Source organism: Panthera onca, chromosome F2 (assembly GCF_046562875.1).
Source record: "Panthera onca isolate mPanOnc1 chromosome F2, mPanOnc1 haplotype 2, whole genome shotgun sequence".
NCBI classification, from domain to species: Eukaryota; Metazoa; Chordata; class Mammalia; order Carnivora; family Felidae; genus Panthera; species Panthera onca.
In genome coordinates, this window is record NC_138356.1 from 80401025 (window position 1) to 80417902 (window position 16878).

General features: G+C 56.4%; 1 protein-coding gene and 1 long non-coding RNA gene across 20 annotated transcripts in view; both read right to left on the bottom strand.

Moving 5' to 3' along the window:
* Positions 1-1726: 1726 nt before the first annotated feature.
* Positions 1727-16878, bottom strand: part of PTK2 (protein tyrosine kinase 2) — a 257923-nt gene continuing 242771 nt past the window's right edge. For all 19 annotated transcript variants that reach the window (XM_078441853.2, XM_078441844.2, XM_078441846.2 and 16 more), the window contains 6 exons: positions 15710-15772; positions 12317-12356; positions 11889-11995; positions 7451-7606; positions 6275-6355; positions 1727-2962 (listed from right to left, as the gene is read on the bottom strand). In XM_078441853.2, the coding sequence (XP_078297979.1) occupies positions 2750-2962; positions 6275-6355; positions 7451-7606; positions 11889-11995; positions 12317-12356; positions 15710-15772 (660 nt within the window). In that variant the 3' untranslated portion in view covers positions 1727-2749. The remainder of the gene's footprint in view (positions 2963-6274; positions 6356-7450; positions 7607-11888; positions 11996-12316; positions 12357-15709; positions 15773-16878) is intronic.
* On the bottom strand, positions 13901-15703 carry LOC132664577 (uncharacterized). Its single transcript, XR_009603796.3, has 2 exons — positions 15224-15703; positions 13901-15162 (listed from the first exon to the last, which is right to left on the bottom strand). It is a non-coding gene; the product is annotated as an uncharacterized LOC132664577 (long non-coding RNA).

Consider the following 16878-nt stretch of genomic DNA (forward strand, 5'->3'; position numbering starts at 1 on the left):
GGAATGGGCACCGGGGAGGCTCAGACACTGCTGGTCAAGGTGCCACGCGGCACAACCACATGCGAAGATGGTTTGGCGGTCTCTGAGGAAGTCGAACATACACTTACCGTAAGTTCCAGAAACAGCACCAACGGCTGTTTGTCACGAGAAACGGGAATGTGTTACGTGCACGTACACGCCCGCGGCAGTGTCGGTAACGATGCAGGAGGTGCACAGGCGAACGGGCTGCGGCGGACGGAACGCGGGCCGCACGGGATGCGCACGCAGCACGGGCAGTCCGAGATGTCACCGAGTGAAGAGCCAGAGTGCAGACGGCGGCTTCCTAGAAGCGGGTGGAGGGTTAGTGCTGGAGGTGGGGCCACCGCCCGGGGCAGGATGGGGACTGGCGGCCAAGTGGAGAGGGGGCCTCCCGAGGGATGGCAGCGTGTCCCCTACTCTGTGCAGACCCGGAGAAGAAGGCCCCCCAACGGTCTCCCGCACAGGTTCCCGCCGTCTGGACGGACAGAGGACGATCGGGCGGCTGCCACCTTCCTGCGAAGCGGGGACCGGGGTGCCGTAAGCGCTACGCTGTGTCTGAATCGGGCGTCAGTTACAGGACTGCTGCTTCGTGACAAGTTCAGCGAGCACCGTGTGTGTGTGCCCTCTCTCTATGTGAAGTACTCCCTAACTAAGCTCCTGTTAGGTACAAACCAGCTGGAGGAACCCAGACGTGAGGTTGTGAGCGGGGGACGTTCACCGTCTGTCGTGCTCCTCCTGCCCGACGCGGACCGGCTTTCACGTCAGGTCGGGGTCCCCCGCAGGGTGACACAGCTGAGCCCCCGAGCGTCCCTGTGACAGTCCCTCGGTCCCCTGCGCCAGCACACCACAGGCCAGCTCCCGTGCGGACACCACGCCGTCCGGCCCGTGTTCGCCCGTTCCCGCGACCAAAATGCGTTTCTTTCTTTGCCTCACAGGATGCGCGAGACCTACCTCAGTTGTTCGCGCCAGAGGACGAGACACACCGGGAGGAAAAGGGTACGATTTCAAGCGACTCTCGCTGTGAGGCAGTGCTTCTCGTGGCGACTGGGCCCCCTTCCCCGGGGACACTGGCCCGACAGCAGGCCCCCCTGTGACGTATGTGGGGGCGTCGACCTCACGGCCACCACTGCAGCGAGGAGGAAGCGGGACAGTGAGGGAAACTCAGGGTAACACCCCCTGGCCTTTTCCTCCCAGGAAGTCGGTGTCCTGGGCCCAGAGAAGGAGCGGCCGCCGCAGCCATGGGAATATGTATGTACCTGGGAACATCCCCTCAATCCCTCCACTCGGAAGCTCGGCTCCTGGCTCTTCCCAGTCTGCAGAGCCCAGTGCTGTTTGCTCCGGCTCAGAGGTTCTGGCAAGACTGGGGCGGGTCTGGGGGACCGCGTGCTGACCGTTTCCCTAGTGACAGAGCCGGTCACAGCTGTGTCCTCGAGGCCGCGACGCCCATGAGGACATCAAGGCCACAGAGGCAACGGCTCCCAGATGGACATCATTCCTCTCTCGACTTTGCACGTGACAGGCAGAGATGGAAAGAAAGGCCTGATTTGTGTGCGGCCATCCTCCTGTGCTAAAATCCTTGACCTATCTAGAAGACAGGGAAAGAAGGACCAGTAATTGTCGAGAGCTTTCCTGTATGTTATCTGACAAGTCGCCTGAAAACTTTTAAAGGGTCTGAAGGAACCCAAAGAAAGGCTACTACACCGACAACTTTACCGGTAACACCTTTTTAATAGGTCAAAGTAACTGTACAGTTCATTATATTCTTCCTGAGAATAATTTATATCCCCCGACAAACTAAAGGGAGGGTGTACTCTTCAAAATCACTTAACAGAATGGATGGTGTAACTGGACATCAAAAGAAAACCAACTCTCTCTGCTTTGCTTACTCGCCTCCTGGGAAGACAGACACGAGGAAGGGTTAGTCAGCTCTAGTGGCTGCAAGATAGTCAACATGGCTTTCGTCTTTCTTTATAAATTATATAAAAATGGAAAACAGGGATGGTTCCAGAACTTCTTCTCAATGCAGTTTGGAGGTGCTCTGGTGCAAAGCATTTCTGCTTCCAAGAGAAATAACATTGCTACAAAAAACTGGCACATTATTCTGGTGAAAAAAGACAAAAGTTTTTAGTGTGGTCTACAGCTAGCTTCCAACCGAATCTTCACATATCCAACAGGAAAGTAAAAGGCGGGAAAGACAGAAGGGTGGCTGTTGTTCTGTTTGTTTCTGAAATGACCCAAGTCTTCAAAATATAGCTCTGATGTTCTCTTAGAGTGCCGTTTGCATATTGCGACGGAAGGGCGTCCTCACAGCAGAAACTCCGGTCTGGCTGGCCACTCTGCACACGCAGAAGAGTTCTCAGCCCCTCGGGTTTCCCGGAATTCTCCGCCCGGTCTCCTCTGCCTGTGCGCAGCTGAGCTGGCTCAGGCCCCGCACTGGGCCGTTTCCACGGAAACACGCCCTCATGGGACGGTCATCTGTTCTTGGTGATTCTTGAAAGCTTCTCACGAACAATTTTCATTCTCAGAAAAATGCCACATTTTGGATCCTGGACTTTTCCGAACACCATGATTAAAGAAAAACAAAACCAAACAACGAACTCAAATCAAATGCGGTTAAATTTGTCCGAGAGAGGTTCTGAACCGGCCGTCAGTCACAGCCCCGGGCACGGGGGGAGCCCCTCGCTGCTGGCGGGGCGCCGGGGCGCGTCCTCCCCGAGGCCCGGGGGGCCCCTCAGCGCGGCCTCGCGTGTCCGAGTGCCCTCAGTCTGGCCTGGTCGATGACGTCGAGTAAGTTCTTGGCGTCCACGGCCAGGGCGTGGGCGGCGGTCAGCATCTGCTTCTTGTGGTCCTGCTGTAGGCTGGTCATGGCGCACCGCTGGGCCAGCTTCATCTTGTTGATGAGCTCGCCCAGGTCGGAGTTCAACAGCTTCTGGGCCATCTCGATCTGGAAGCACAAGAGAGGCGTCAGGACGGGCACGTTCCACGCTCCGCTCAGGCAACCCTTATGCACCTGCCTTGGGCGCCTCCGGAGAAGAAACGCTCTTCCCCGTAAACAAACCTGCCCGAGGTAGACGGGGTAAGATCAGCGTTTCCTCTAGGAAACCGGCCGACAGAGTATGCATGCGCCCGTGTGCACCAGCAGCCTCTTTCCACCAAAGCCCTCAGCGACCACGAATCTCAGTGACTGGCAGGACTCTGGCTTCTTAAAGGAATCACAGGTTCTGACGGAACCTCGGAGGCCCCCAGCCTGGCGCCGAGACACAAGGAGACGCGCTGAGGTTGCCCAGCTGCCTGGCTTCCGGTTCCAGACAGAAACCTGGGTCTGGACTCGCAGTCTAGTGCTCTTCCTACAAGACCAACCATGGCTCAGGACCTGCCTCTGCTGTGCGAGAAGGACACCCCGGTCCCACCGCGGCCCTCCCAAACTGATGAGAGGCTGGAGCGGGGGCAGCAGTGGCGGAAAAAGCCGCCTCGGGGATCGGGATGCTCTGCTCGGGTGTCTCTCCCTCCCCGTCTGCTTATTCAGCCGGTGACGATTTACTGCTCGGTCCTTTACTGATTACTGCGCACACCCGTACGAGGCACTTGGTGGTGTGGATTAAGGAAGGAAACGGACACACTTGTGTGCAGTCTGGTGCGGAGAAGCCTGCGCACAACTACCTCCAATACGCTGGGATGAATCCACAACGGAAAGACACAATCCATTCGTTCTGGGAGGGTCAGGAGACTTCACAGAGGAGAATGACCGTAGAAGGAGGCTGGCTCCCTCACAAGCCGTGACAAATTACCTCCATCCCGCTGGGACAATGGGAGGCCTAGGAGATTTTTAGCGAGGGGAATGCCATCGTCCGGAGAGTAATTCTGGCAACAGGGCCCTGGTGGCCGTGTGGGAGTGGGAGGGAGGGGCGGGAGAGCCACAGGCAGAGGAGGCAGCTCAGAGGCTGTTGTGGGAACTGAGGGGAGGGGGGCGGCGGAAGGGAGGACGGACAGGCCCAGCCTGCGGCGTGATGCCGACAGGTGAGCGGCTGCTTGTGTGTGTGTGTGTGGGGGGGGGGGGGGGGGGAGGAGAAGGGGGTTCCCGGAGGCAGGGGTGGCAAGAGCATGGTGGCCCCAGCAACTGGGAGCAAAACCAGGAGCAGAATGTCCTGCTGAAGGCAGACATCCAACAGCTCAGGCAGAGGTCCCACCGGAGGCATCAGATACTTGCATCCATGTAAGGGGCAGAGAGCCGCCAAGGAGAAAAAGCGTTCTGTAAGACAGGGGTGTGCGGCACCTTTGGGGACGGCCACGCTCGGGGCAGCCAAGAAGAGGAACCAGAGCAGGATGTGGGCCCGAGACACGTGAGGGAGGGTGGCTCTGAAGCCCGCGGGGGCCTCGCAGACGAGCCAGGATGGGGGCTCGGGGGGCACGGTCGCCGGTGGCCCCAGGCAGCTGCAGGGAAGGAATGGGGACAATCTGGCCCAGGAGGACCGGCCGCTCTCTCAGGAAGCACGAGGGGACAGAGGGACCGAGGAAGGCGGAAGCAAGATCAAATAAAGCTTCTCTCCTTCTTTTAAAAAGCAATAATCAACCAAAAACGTGTATGCGAGAGCAAGTGGTGCAGAAGCCTCAGGGCAGACGGAGAGGCAATTTCAGGCTTTATCGGCCGAAGTAAGAAGTTAGAAATGGCTCTGGCAAAACACTCATGTCAGGATACCACTTTCTGGCCTCTGGCACTGGAACTTTCCCCCTTTTGGCAAAACTCTCGCTCGTTGTGGAACAGACCGATTCAAGTCCCAACGAGGTAGACAAGCCAGCTAGCGCCCAACCGGCTAGGAATACACAGGTACACCGCTCAGGCGACCTGAGGCCCTTTGCGAGGGAAGCATGGATACGGGCTGTGCCAGTTCAAGACAGGCGTCACCTGGACACCAGGACCCTCGGACACAATGTCCCGAGGAGAACTCGACCTCGATCTCATCAGGAGGGAACGTCAGTCTTCGCACAAAACCCCTCAACTCCTCTCTGGGAATAAACACTCTCCAAGGTAACTGGCCTACAGCCTTCCGAGACGCTGATGGCAGAAAGACAGAGTCTGAGGACCTACTCCAGGAGGAAGCGGGCTAACAGACTGTCGCGGGCGTCACGTCAGAGCTCTGCTGGCTGTGGACCAGACGGTGAGGCTCCCGGGTGTGACCACGCACTGGGACAATGCGGGGCGCTGGCGGCCCAGGCTGCTGGAACCCTACAGCGTGTGAGAACCGCCTCCCGACTGCAGATACAGATGGAAACACTGAGGGTCAAACGGTTCACAGGAAGGAGACCGTGTGGTGATAACCAGAGACCGAGGACACAGCTGTGGGACAATGTTAAAAGGCAGCGAGACTAGGTGGAGAATGTTCGGGAATTCTCTGCACTATTCCTACCACTTTTCTTTAAGTTTGACATCATTTCAAATACAAACTAAGAAAACAAATGAGAACAGAGCCTGCTGGGCTGCAGGGTTAGGGACGGCGGGAAGGTAGGTGCAGGAGCTGGGAGGCGTGGGGACAGAGTAAGAAGGGGGAGCAAGGCTGGGGCAGCCTCAGAGTCTGGGGGACAGAGCCACATGTGCGTGTGGCCCGGGCGGCATCCACCTCAGGAGGAGACCAGGGGCCCCTCTGGAGGACAGCGCGCACCCCTGGAGGCCGGCACAGCTGGGTGCTTTATTAAAACAATGCAGCTGTGTCTGCTCACTTGTTAGTCAACACATGATGCACAATGGCCAAAAACGGCAAAAATGAGGATTAGTGCCGAGAGACCAGGCTTTAGGTGAATTTTGATTCCTTAAAAAAATTTTAAAACACATGTTTTCACTCAAAAGGCACTTTTCGGTATCACCACTCTATGTGGAAAACCGGCACCGTGTGCAAAGTCTAATTTTTTCAGGAGAATTCAAGGGAGGAGGGTGGGCTGCCTCTCCCGGCTCATTTCCGTTGTCCTCTGGCCTCTCCCCGAGCTGGCGCTGGAGGATGTGGCCCTCACCCAGCCCTGTACCCGTGCTCCCCACCGTCCCCTACGAGCCGCCTGTCTTTTGGGCCCCGCCTCAGCGGCTGTGGAGCAGCAGTGGAGCGGGACGTGACGGAGCCCAGTGGGTGCCGGCCCACGCTGCCTCCACGGTGAACGGCCACGTCCTGGCAGGCAAGCCACAGCCCACGGGCCTCGCTGGTGGAAGGTCACGACCTCAGAGCGCGTCCTGTCCGCACTGCCAGTGCAGGAAGGGGGCGCTGTGTCCTACCTCTCGGTGAGTGCTGGCTGGCAGGACTGGAAGGGTCTCGTCCACGGTGGCCAGTAATGTCCGCAGGGCCAGGCCGACTTCCTAGCAGACAAGACCACACCCGTGTCAGAGCACACGCAAGGACTCTCACGCCAGCAGCGCCCCTCCCCTCGGTGACAGGCCTTGTTTCCTTTCTAACACTGCATGAACATTTCCGTATTTCTCTTCCTCGGTACTGAGCCCGATCCGAAGTCATCAGGAATTTCTAACACTCAGATCTCTGAACTCTCAGGATGTGGTCCCTGGCGGGATGATCAGCCAGCCTCGAAGAGGAAGGACATCCTGACGCCCACCAAGGCGTGGGCGAGCCTGTGCAGCGCGGTGCTCAGTGGCATAAGCCCGCCCCGAAAGGGGAGATGGGGCACCAGGCCCCGCCACGTGCACGGGGACGCCGCCAGCTTTGCAAGGCGAGGAGAGTCTTGGAGGCCAGCTGTCTAACGGTGTGAACGAACCTAACACCAGTGCAGACCTCGCGGTGGCTGGGACAGCAGATTTTGTGTTTTACGTGTTTTGCCGTAATTTTAAAAGAAGCGTCTTTTCAAGTGCACGTTTTGGAAATCCAGGCTTAGAGCCAAGCTTTACGGCGCTCCTTGCACCGCGGACACCCCTGAGCCTGCCCAGTGCCCTGCTCCGTGGGGGCCTGGCATCGCTTTTCAGAGCCTCTGGCACTCTCTTCCGGGACACCACGCCCCGGAACACAGCTTGGAAAGGCTGGGCTAGGCTAGCGGCAGGACGTTTTCATTTCTGTCTGACCCTCGTTAGAAAAAGCTCAGAGAGCAGCTACACTTCAGAGAGCTGAAGGAAACCGCACGGCCAGAGCCCTCGACGTCCCTCTCCACGACGGCCCCTTCGCCGGACAGCGTCTGAAGGACAACCGGGCTCCCGTGTGCGCGAGCTGGTGCTCCCACGGCAGAGCCGCGTGTCCCGAAGGCGCGCACAGCGCTGGCCCGCGTGCTTTCACGCTTCACGCTACAGGCTGGTCCGTACGTGTGAGCAGCAGCTACTACGGGACCAAGGGTTCATCCTGACTCAGCACGGTCGCTGTGCGGGACCCTCACACATGGCTCCCGAAGCACCAGGTCTGACTCCGAGGGTCCCCACGCCTTCCGCGGGAGTGGGCACGCAAGTGGGGTTTACCTTCACCATGGGAACGTACTCCTCCGGGGGGGCTGGCTGGATCTTGCTGGACATTTCGATGACAGCCTTCACCAGGCCCGTCACATTCTCGTACACCCTGTCGTTGGACCGGTCCAGGTTGGCAGTGGGCGGGGGGCTGATTTCCTGGGGCTGAAGCTGCAACACAGAAGCTGCCGTCACCTCGCCAGCCCCCACTAGGTGGCAGCACATCCCTGCAGTTGGGCGGGGGCGGTGGGGGGGGGTGGGGGGGGGTGGTTTTTAAAAGAGATCAAAGCAGATCACACCGAGTTTTTGGGTCTGACCAGGCTACGGCTCACTCAGAGGATGACAAGAAAGTAATCCATCCACGTGACAAGGGTCCGAGGCAATAATTTTTTTATGACTTTGAACTCAGTTAAAGGGAAGGAGACGGCATCACACACATTATACTAAAAGCCCCAGATTCTTCCAGAGAAGTGATTCAAGGCCCCTCCACAACCATTCGCCAAGAAAGAATTCACGTATTTGGCATCTCTCTGAGGATTTCAGAGGAAGCTGGTCGAGCATTCTACGGCAGGGGGCTCCTGCAGGAAGGAAGAACTAGGGCTCAGCGTGGCTGTCTCCACCCCCCTAACTTCGGAAACGTGCGTGTTCCCTGCACGACTGTTAGGAGCCGGCAGGTGCAAGTCTGTGAAGCGACACCACATGCTGGCAGGTGTTGCCGCCGGGAGCCCAGCGCTGCCCTCGAGGGTGGTGGGGCCTCGGTTCCTCACCTGGCCGCGTGGTGACGGTGACATAAAGGGGCTCACGTGCAGGCGCCCACCCCAGGGCCCGGGCACAGAGACACCACGAATGGGACCCAGGATAAGCCGGACTCCGACCGAAGGCGGGCGAGCGCAGGGTCTGCGGAAAGTCCCCAGCGGCATTTAATGGCCCAAGTCGGCAAGAGCAGGCACAGAACGGCAGCCTGTGTGTTTAAGGAGACTGAACCGCAGCAGGTGACAGCAGCTGTTTGCCGCTGGGTCTGCGGCCGGCGCTCGGTCCACACCTCTAGGGGCCACTCTGCCCCCTCGGGCTGACTCTGTCCGAGGAGCCTGGGACCTGGCTGTTCCGAGTTTGGGATTCTCTCTCTCTGCCCCTCCCTGCCTTGGGCTCTCTCTCTCTCAAAAAATAAATAAGTTTTGGGACATGGGACAGACGTGGACAGGAATAGTCAGTCACTGCAAAGATGCTCATGCCCCAGTCTCTGGCAGGTAAAAGGCTGTTTTTGGTGAGGAGCCCGGCAAAAGTGCGCGCCCCCCCCCCCCCCCAGGCTTCCTGATCTCTGCTACAGTCACATGCTGAGCGCTAGGTGTGAAGGAGTGGGACAGACACACAGACATGATGTGCTTACCCTCCATGGCTATTGTTGAACGGGAGGTGAGGAAAAGTTAGAGAAATTTATCAGAGAAAGGGAAAAAAGAAAAACAGTATTAATAAAGGCAGCAGACAAAACCCCCACAAAAACACACGAGCAGAACCGGAAGGAGCGAGTCTGCAGCCTGCCTGCGGCCCTCGCTGCCGGTTGTCCAAGCACAGCAGCGGGCCGGCCAGGTGCCCGCACACTCAGTCACGAGGCCCACCACACACCAGGCCGGTCTGCACGGAGTGAGTGAGAAAAACACGCAAAGCCTGAGAGGGTCAATCTGGCAGCCGTGCGAGAAGCAAAGCACTAGGGACTTCAGAGAGAAAGGCACCGGAATATGCTCGCTGTCACCGAGAACCGCCCGCCGGGCTTCTGGGCCATCGGGAGAGGCTGTCAACCTCGCTCCCCAAGTCCGGTCCCCGGCGCCCTCGAAAACAGGCTCTGTCGTCAGCCCTAGCACCAGAATAAAGACCCCTGGCTTGGGGCTGCGTGTAGAGACATCAGAAGATTTTAAAAACCAAAACGGGTGCCTGGGTGGCTCAGTGTGTTAAGTGTCCGACTTCAGTTCAGGTCATGATCTCAGTTTGTGAGTTCGAGCCCTGCACTGGGCTCTGTGCTGACAGCTCAGAGCCTGGAGGCGGCTTCGGATTCTGTGTCTCCTCTCTCTGCCCACTGTCCCCTCCATCCTGCTTGCCCCCTCTCTCTCTCTCTCTCAAAAAAAAAAAAAAAAAAAAAAAAAGATTAAAAGTAAATAAAAAAAATTTTAAAGAAAACAAAACAAACCCTTCTTTTAGCCGATTCTTATGGTTTAAGGCTCCCTTATTTGAAAGTCACAACTTTGCTTTAATGCTTTTTCTTCTACAGCTTACACCAAGGCTATCCTATTGTAACTTAAAAGATCAACCTAACTGGGGAAAGGTAGCTATCTTGCTTCTTCCTTAGAATCATCTAGAACAAGTGTACCCTTTGGTATAAGAGTTAGGCAGAATCTTAAACTTCCAGGTACAACCCTCCACAGCGTTTCCCCTGCATTAGAAAGAGGGAGGTTGTTCCTAACTGCATCACTTCAAAGACGACATCTCGTCTCTTACTTCCTGTGCCAAGTCATGTGCAGCCCTGTGACGTAGGCCATGCCCGGACCACACCAACATAAAGGCACAGTTTCCTGAAGAGCAGCCACAGGCAGGGCTCCGTCAGGAAGAACCGCCACCATTCTGGACTCTCGGAGGCAAAGGCTGCTTTATGCTAACCCATCCAGAGCTTCTGTTCTGTATTTGCCCTTCGCCCAAGGCGGGTCACAGAAGCACGGTCTCAGCGCTTCCAGGGACCATGCGCAGTGACATTCCCGAAGCAACAGCTTCGTTTGGACAGGCGTCTGTTCCTGGGTTCCTATTTTCTGGAGCCTGACAACTTGGAGACCCCTGGCGGGTACTTAGGATAAAGTGCCACCCTGTAGAGACGTCAACAGTTCCAATGGCTCAGGTGGGAGCTTAAAGCCTCAGAGAAGCCAGAATCAAAACAAAGCCACCAAAGAGACACTGATGTCTGGCTAAATGTTATCTGGATGAACTACATCTAAAGAGGAGTGCTTTTGTGTTAAAACGGTATTGCTCTTTGAGGCTGGATTCAGTAACCCCCACCAAACAGGTGGATAAGGAAGATAATACTTCATACTCTTTATTTAAAAAATCTTTGCTTAATACATTGTAAGTGAGCATACTATTTCCGTGAAGATTTCCACCTGCTTGGTATATCAGAATACCCTGTGGGGTACTGGCGCTGGAAGAGTCGTGGGAGGTGCCCCCAGCACCAGCTGGGGAAACCGCAGATGCCAAGCCCCTGGGCCCCGAACCAGGAGCAGCACTGACTGCCAGGGGCGCCCTGGGCCCAGCGGTACCTGTGCTGCGTCCCGCAGAGGGGAGGCTGGTCTGGCTGGGTTCACTCCCCAGGCCCTGCCCTGTGTCTGCAGGTGGCATCTTCTCTGCCTACAGCTACCTCCTGACCCCAATATGGCAACATACCTGTTCTCTCTGGAAATCAGCACGTTGGCTAAAGGCTGGCTCGGCTGGGGAGCCTGTAACCTTGAACACACCCTTTAACCTCTGTGAAGCTTGCGGTCTCGTGTGAAAAGTGGAAACAATAATCAGAGCACTGATCCTGAGGGAGGCTGGCGTGAGGGCAGGTCCCGGCACAGCGTGCATGCAGGTAGGGCACCCGGTGATGGTGGGTATTGGTGAGACAGCGTCTTTCGACGGAGAACACAGTTCCCGATGCTAAGATGCCACCCTCTGCAGGAGGCACTTTTGTATGTTCCTCTAGGGAAAGCAAAGTTGCCAGTTGGGCCAGCACATCACCTGACCACAGAGGTATTAAAACGTGAAAACAAGGTGTGGCAGACTTGGGAAACAGGATACATTTTGAGAGGAAGACCCTCTCATGGAATGGCAGAGAACCCTTGCCTTTGCTTCTCTGGGAGAGGACGGCTGCTGGCGGGAGACCTGGGGCCCGACGCTGTGGGGCTGGCTGGAGCCGGGGTGGGGGGTTCGGGAACCCCGACGGCCCCAGTCCCAGCCGGCACGGCAGGTGGCGCGTGAGGGCGCCTGAGCCGCACGCTGCCTTGCCTGGGCTGGGTCCACGCAGCACACGCGCTTTTACACGTGTGGTCCCGCCTCCATCTGGAAAACGGTGGCAGTTTTCCACCACTTGGAGACAGAGGGGCCTGCGGAAGGTCTCCCCCAGAGGCATCCTGGTTTAATTACTTTTTAAAACCAGAAACCATCCTGGCGCTTTATTCCAAAGAACCACTCTGCCTGATCAGAGGGAAACTACCTAGGAAGCTGAGCTCTGACTGAGGCCCTAGAATCTACCACGTGAGAGAAAAACAGAAAAGACAAGCTCCCGTCAAGCTTGTTCCCGCCTCCTGGACGGGTTCAGAGCCACACCAGATGGACGCTTGGGGCCCACGGCGGTGCCGCTCTGCTCGTCCCGTCCTCGGCACTGACTCTGCTTCGTGTCACAGGTCACCGACCCGGAGCGAGAGGCTCGGACGCTCACCTTGACGCCCTCGTTGTAACTGTCCCCGGGGCTGCTGAGGCTGGCGAGGCTGCCCAGGTGACCGGGGGCTCCAGGCCGCGGCGGTTTCTTTGGCGGAGCTGCGGGATCTGGAAAAGGGAAGGTGTCCCCGTAAGTGACGTACAGTAACACACGGCCCAGACAGACACTGAACACGGGTTCGTGCTTCTGTCACACACACTAATCTTGGAGGGCACCCCGTGGAGGCGTTTCTGATGCATCGGCGGGAAGGTCTGTTTTCCGATATGCTAGGCAGGGGCTGAGTTTGGTAAACATCATACTTGCTTTGGAACACAGAGGAAAAAGGGTCACAAAGTCATGAGATACTCCAAAGCTAAGAAACGATATCCAGGTAAAACCCACTCCCCTCCACATTATAAAAACTTGACAGATGTCACGTCTTCACTTACCTGGTTTACCCACAGGCTGATAGATGTGTTGGTTTCCCGTCTGTGGGAAGAGAAAAGGTCGGTCACTGTGCCAGTGGGCACCATGGGGCGATGGCCTTCCCTCCCCTTCCTCCCCTTGAACATCTGTGCTAAGCGCTGGGCTCTGAGACCAGCGAGACGGGGGTGGGGTGGGGGGCTGCCTTCAAGGCCTAGGTGGGTGGGGATCAGGAAAAAGCAAAGCTGCCAGCAGGGTGTGGGATACACAGGAGCGTGGACGGGAGCGGTCACAGACAACTTAAAATTTCCTTCAGAAAAACTACGTCTCCGGATGCCTCCAGTCCCCACCTTTCAGAAGCACAGATCCAGGCCTCCCCAGCGTCGGGTCCGTTGCTCAGGAAGCCCCCTCCCTCCCTCCCGCCGGTCCTCCTCACAAGCAGGGGTGCGATCAGGAACAGTGACAGTGGGAGGACACCGTGGCGCTGGGGTGTCACTGTCACCCAGGGCCTGCTGCTACAGAGCCATCGGGTCCCCACCGGGCTCCCGGCCCAGACGAGAAGCCAAAGCACAACCGAAGTCCCGCCCAGGGACACCATCAAAGACTGTTCCGCTCAAGGCCAGGCCTGCTGTGCACTGTCACACCTGCGGTCCCCCGGACACAACCTACCCCGGGACGAAATGAAAACGGTCTTTTTATGCCTACACTCTACCTCTGGAGACAGAGACTTACCTTGCTCAATTTAAGATAGTAAACTAGTTGCCAAATACACATGTTTTAAGGTGCTTCACTCTGTAACGTGAAGGGATCTACCTCTTTAAGATACGAAGACTAGCAAGCGGGGCACACAATTAAAACTGGCCTCCCGGAACCACACGCACTTGCACACCCCTGGTCTGACACACTCACACACCTGTGTGGTGTGAAGAATGAGGGCTCCCTGACAGCCCGTTCAGTGTAGCACTGTGCAGCTAACCTATTGATTTTTAAATGTGTATTTATTTTGAGAGAGAGCAGGCACAAGTGGGGGAGGGGCGGGGGGGGGGCCCTAAACAGGCGCCTTGCTGTCAGCGCAGAGCCCGGTGCAGGGGCTCGAACTCACGAACCGTGAGAGCATGACCTGAGCTGAAGCTGTGTCAGATGCTCAAACGACTGAGCCACCCAGGCACCTCTAACCTATCATTTACTTGACAGTTACTGAACGGCTCTGCTCCAGGCACAAAACGAGCCCCCCCCCCCCCCTTGTGAAGCAGACAGTGTAAACGTAACCCAGGGAGCAAGACAGTAACAGCAGGTGCACATGACAGCACACTGCCAAGCCCGGTGGAAAAGGGAGAGGAGGACGGGGGCGGGGGGGAGGGGGGAGGGAAGGACACCGCAGGTTTCAGCAGGAAGATCGGGCCTTCTGAGAATGTGACCTGTGAGCACAGACTTGGGGTGGGGGAAGCCGTGAAGAACTCTGGGAGGGGCGTGGCCCAGAGACAGGGGATCCCCCGGTAGGGGCAAACAGCACGTGAAGAACGAGGCAGCCAAGGGAGCCAGAGGATGAGTGATGGCGGAAAAATGCAGGAAACGTGGCCAAAACTCTAAAAGTGGACACAGCCTGTGAGTTGTGTTGTGTTTCCCGATCCAGGCAGTAAAATACACATACTTAAAAAGAGTTAAGACACAGAATTTTCTGGTTGATACTCAGGTAGCAAGGAAAGTCCAATTAACTAGAAAATTCTATTCTAAGAACATTCTGGGTTAATTCAACAAATCTATGTACAATGCACTGTGCTAGGCAATCCCGCAGGTTGGCTCTGGGAGGGGAGGCTCAGCAAAGTCTCTGCCTTCGCAAGTCCTATGGACGAGCCCGTGGCCAGGCTGTGCTCTGGCTGTGCCGTGTATCCAGCCACGGGCCCTGGGCCTCGGAGGAGTCATTCAACTGTCTGGGGCTTTGCGTTTCCGGTTTGTTAACTGAGGCTGGTAACATTTACCTAACACAGAGTTGTCACAAAAGGAACATGCTGCCAGCCTGTGTATTATTTTGAGAAGCCAAACGCTTTCTACTTTCTATGCACACTGATGGGGTCGATTTCCACTGGCCAGTTATCAGTGTTGGTTCACTGTCTCATTCCTCCTTACAATCCCAGTCTTCCAGCCGAAGAGTTCTCCCTGAAGCCGTGGTGCATTTTCCAAAGTCTTAGGTTGGAGCGTTTCAAGAGGTGGGCCAAACCAGATTGTCGTCTCCAGCGAAGGGCTGACGGGAGACGGAACACCGCCATGGTCGCGGGGTGTTCTCAGCACCCCCGCGGGAAGCGACCACGACCTGACCTGCACCGCTTGAAGTGAGCCGTCATGTTGGCAAGTGCGCAGTCTGGCATCTGGCACCGCGACAGGTGACCGTGGCCTGGTTTTCTAGGAGCCTCGGTTTACTCCTCTGTGGGGTGCATGGCACCAGTCCTGACTACAGGAGAGCTGAGGCCTCAGGGAGGGGGCCTGAGGACGGCACTCGGCACGGCTCCTTCTCATCGGTACTAAGCCCCCGGGCCCAGCAAATGCTCCGGGACCGCCAGTGGACCCGTCCCACACCGTCCATTCCACAGGGTGTTTCTGGAGAACCCTTCTAAGATCCAGGCGCAGCTCCCTCCCTTATGTGCCCACTCCACGCACCGTCTGGGGGCCTGCTACGTGCCCCGTGCTGGAACACACACAGTTCCCTTTTCTAGCAAAATTTCCTATTAGTGGTGTTCTCAATAGCCGCTTCCTTGAAAGGGGTTGACGTGCGTGCTGATCCTCAGCCTTACCACCTTAAGACAGACCGCCTGTCACTCGTTAAGCTTTCCCCTCTACGGAAGGAGACCTGTGTGCCGAGTAACCGGTCGTGTGACTTGCTGCTCGTGAATCAGCAACGTCCAATATTCTGCCCACAGAGCCCGCTGTACCAGCACATTCTGACGGGAAAGGCCCAATCTTCCCACGCTGGTGGCTGAGCGCATCCTGTAGGGGCCAAGTGTCAGGGGCAGCTGGATCTCACGGCACAGGTTGGAGAAGCCTTATTAGGGTGCATATCCATAGGTCTGTCACCCGGCAGGCACAGGTTTCTCTGTTGTACTGGGAACTTCTTTGACTGTTTAAAGAAATCTGCTTTTATTTTGCTCAGACACCTGCTGATGGAAATAAAACCGTTTGACCTGTTCTCCCTAAACGATCAGGGGAATATTTCCAGCAGGCTTTAAGTGCATTTGGGGTAATCATAAACCAGCTCTTTAAAGAGAATTTAGGCATTGCCCCTCAAAGCACACACAAGAAAACAGCCTTGCTGTGGAAACTAGAACCATGCACCAAGAGGGCAGAACTAGCGAACGACAGCTCATGTGCAGCGACAGCATGCATATCTCCCGAGATTTCCTGGCGAAAACCCAGCAGCTGCTTACCGGGCCCTGAAGACTCCCGTCCTCCCTGTCGATGCTGCCTCGAGAGAGCCGCACGTCGGGTTTCTATGGCAAAGGAAACAAAATCGGACAGTTTCATCCTTGCTTTGAAAATCACGGACGTATTCTGTATTAAGTCCCTTTCTCTTATGACACGTTGTCGTCTGAATGAGAAGAGTCGAAAGTTCCCCAGTTTCAGGAAAATCCTCAAACCCGGTGATGACAAACCCAGGTCCGTTGCCCCGGCAAAGCCCCTCTCTCCACATGCGCACAGCACACAGGAGTGTGCAGGAGCCCCGCGCAGCACGGTGAAGTCCGCAATTCCCCTCTCTTCCCAGCAGCACAGAGTTTTCTTCCCGGCAGAGAGAACTCCAGCCCAGAGTGGAAAAGAACAAGAACCCCTTCCTGCGTCCTGGCAGAGCAAGGTTTACGTGTACCTGGCTGTACCCCCAAAGCAGCAAACAGTCCAGTCACACGTCACTCCCCTTCCCCCACCCAATGCATACATGATACAGAAACCAAATGGATTAATCTGGATTTAGTATACGTAAGAGTATGCAAATCTCGTGAATCCCACACTAAACAGAGTAGGTTTCGTGCCATCCTGGCCGAGCTCGGCAGAAGGTTTGTTCCCCACGAAGACCAGTCTGTGCAGTGGCCTCTACCCTGCCTCCGTCTGTCCGCGCGCTCTGGCCACATACCCCTTCTCGGGGTCGTCGCCTTTGGCTTCCCCCGACAGGACTGCTCAGTTCTTGGTTTACAGACACCCTCTATTTGGCAGGGATCGTGCGGCAATGACTTCCCTCATTCGAAAGAGAACGTCTCGATGTGTCATTTGTGTGTCTGTACACCCTGCACCTGCAAGGACCCAGCACCGAGGACACAACCCATAAGCACTTGTGGGGTGTGGGGCGAGGAAGAAATGAGCTCTGTCTCTCCCTTCTTATAAACCTATGTTTACAAAAATGAACCATGCCATAAAATGTTGTAGCCTCTGTACGACGTTATATAGTGGAAACTGGTAAAAACCACGTTAAAAGGCTGCACAGCATCCCCCAGCATGAAGGCAGTCATAAACACGTGACTGTGAGGCACACGGGCTCTGGCATCTGGTTCCCTGGGTTCGGATCAGGCTCCAACCCTTTTGAGCTGTGTGGCCTGGACCTCAATTT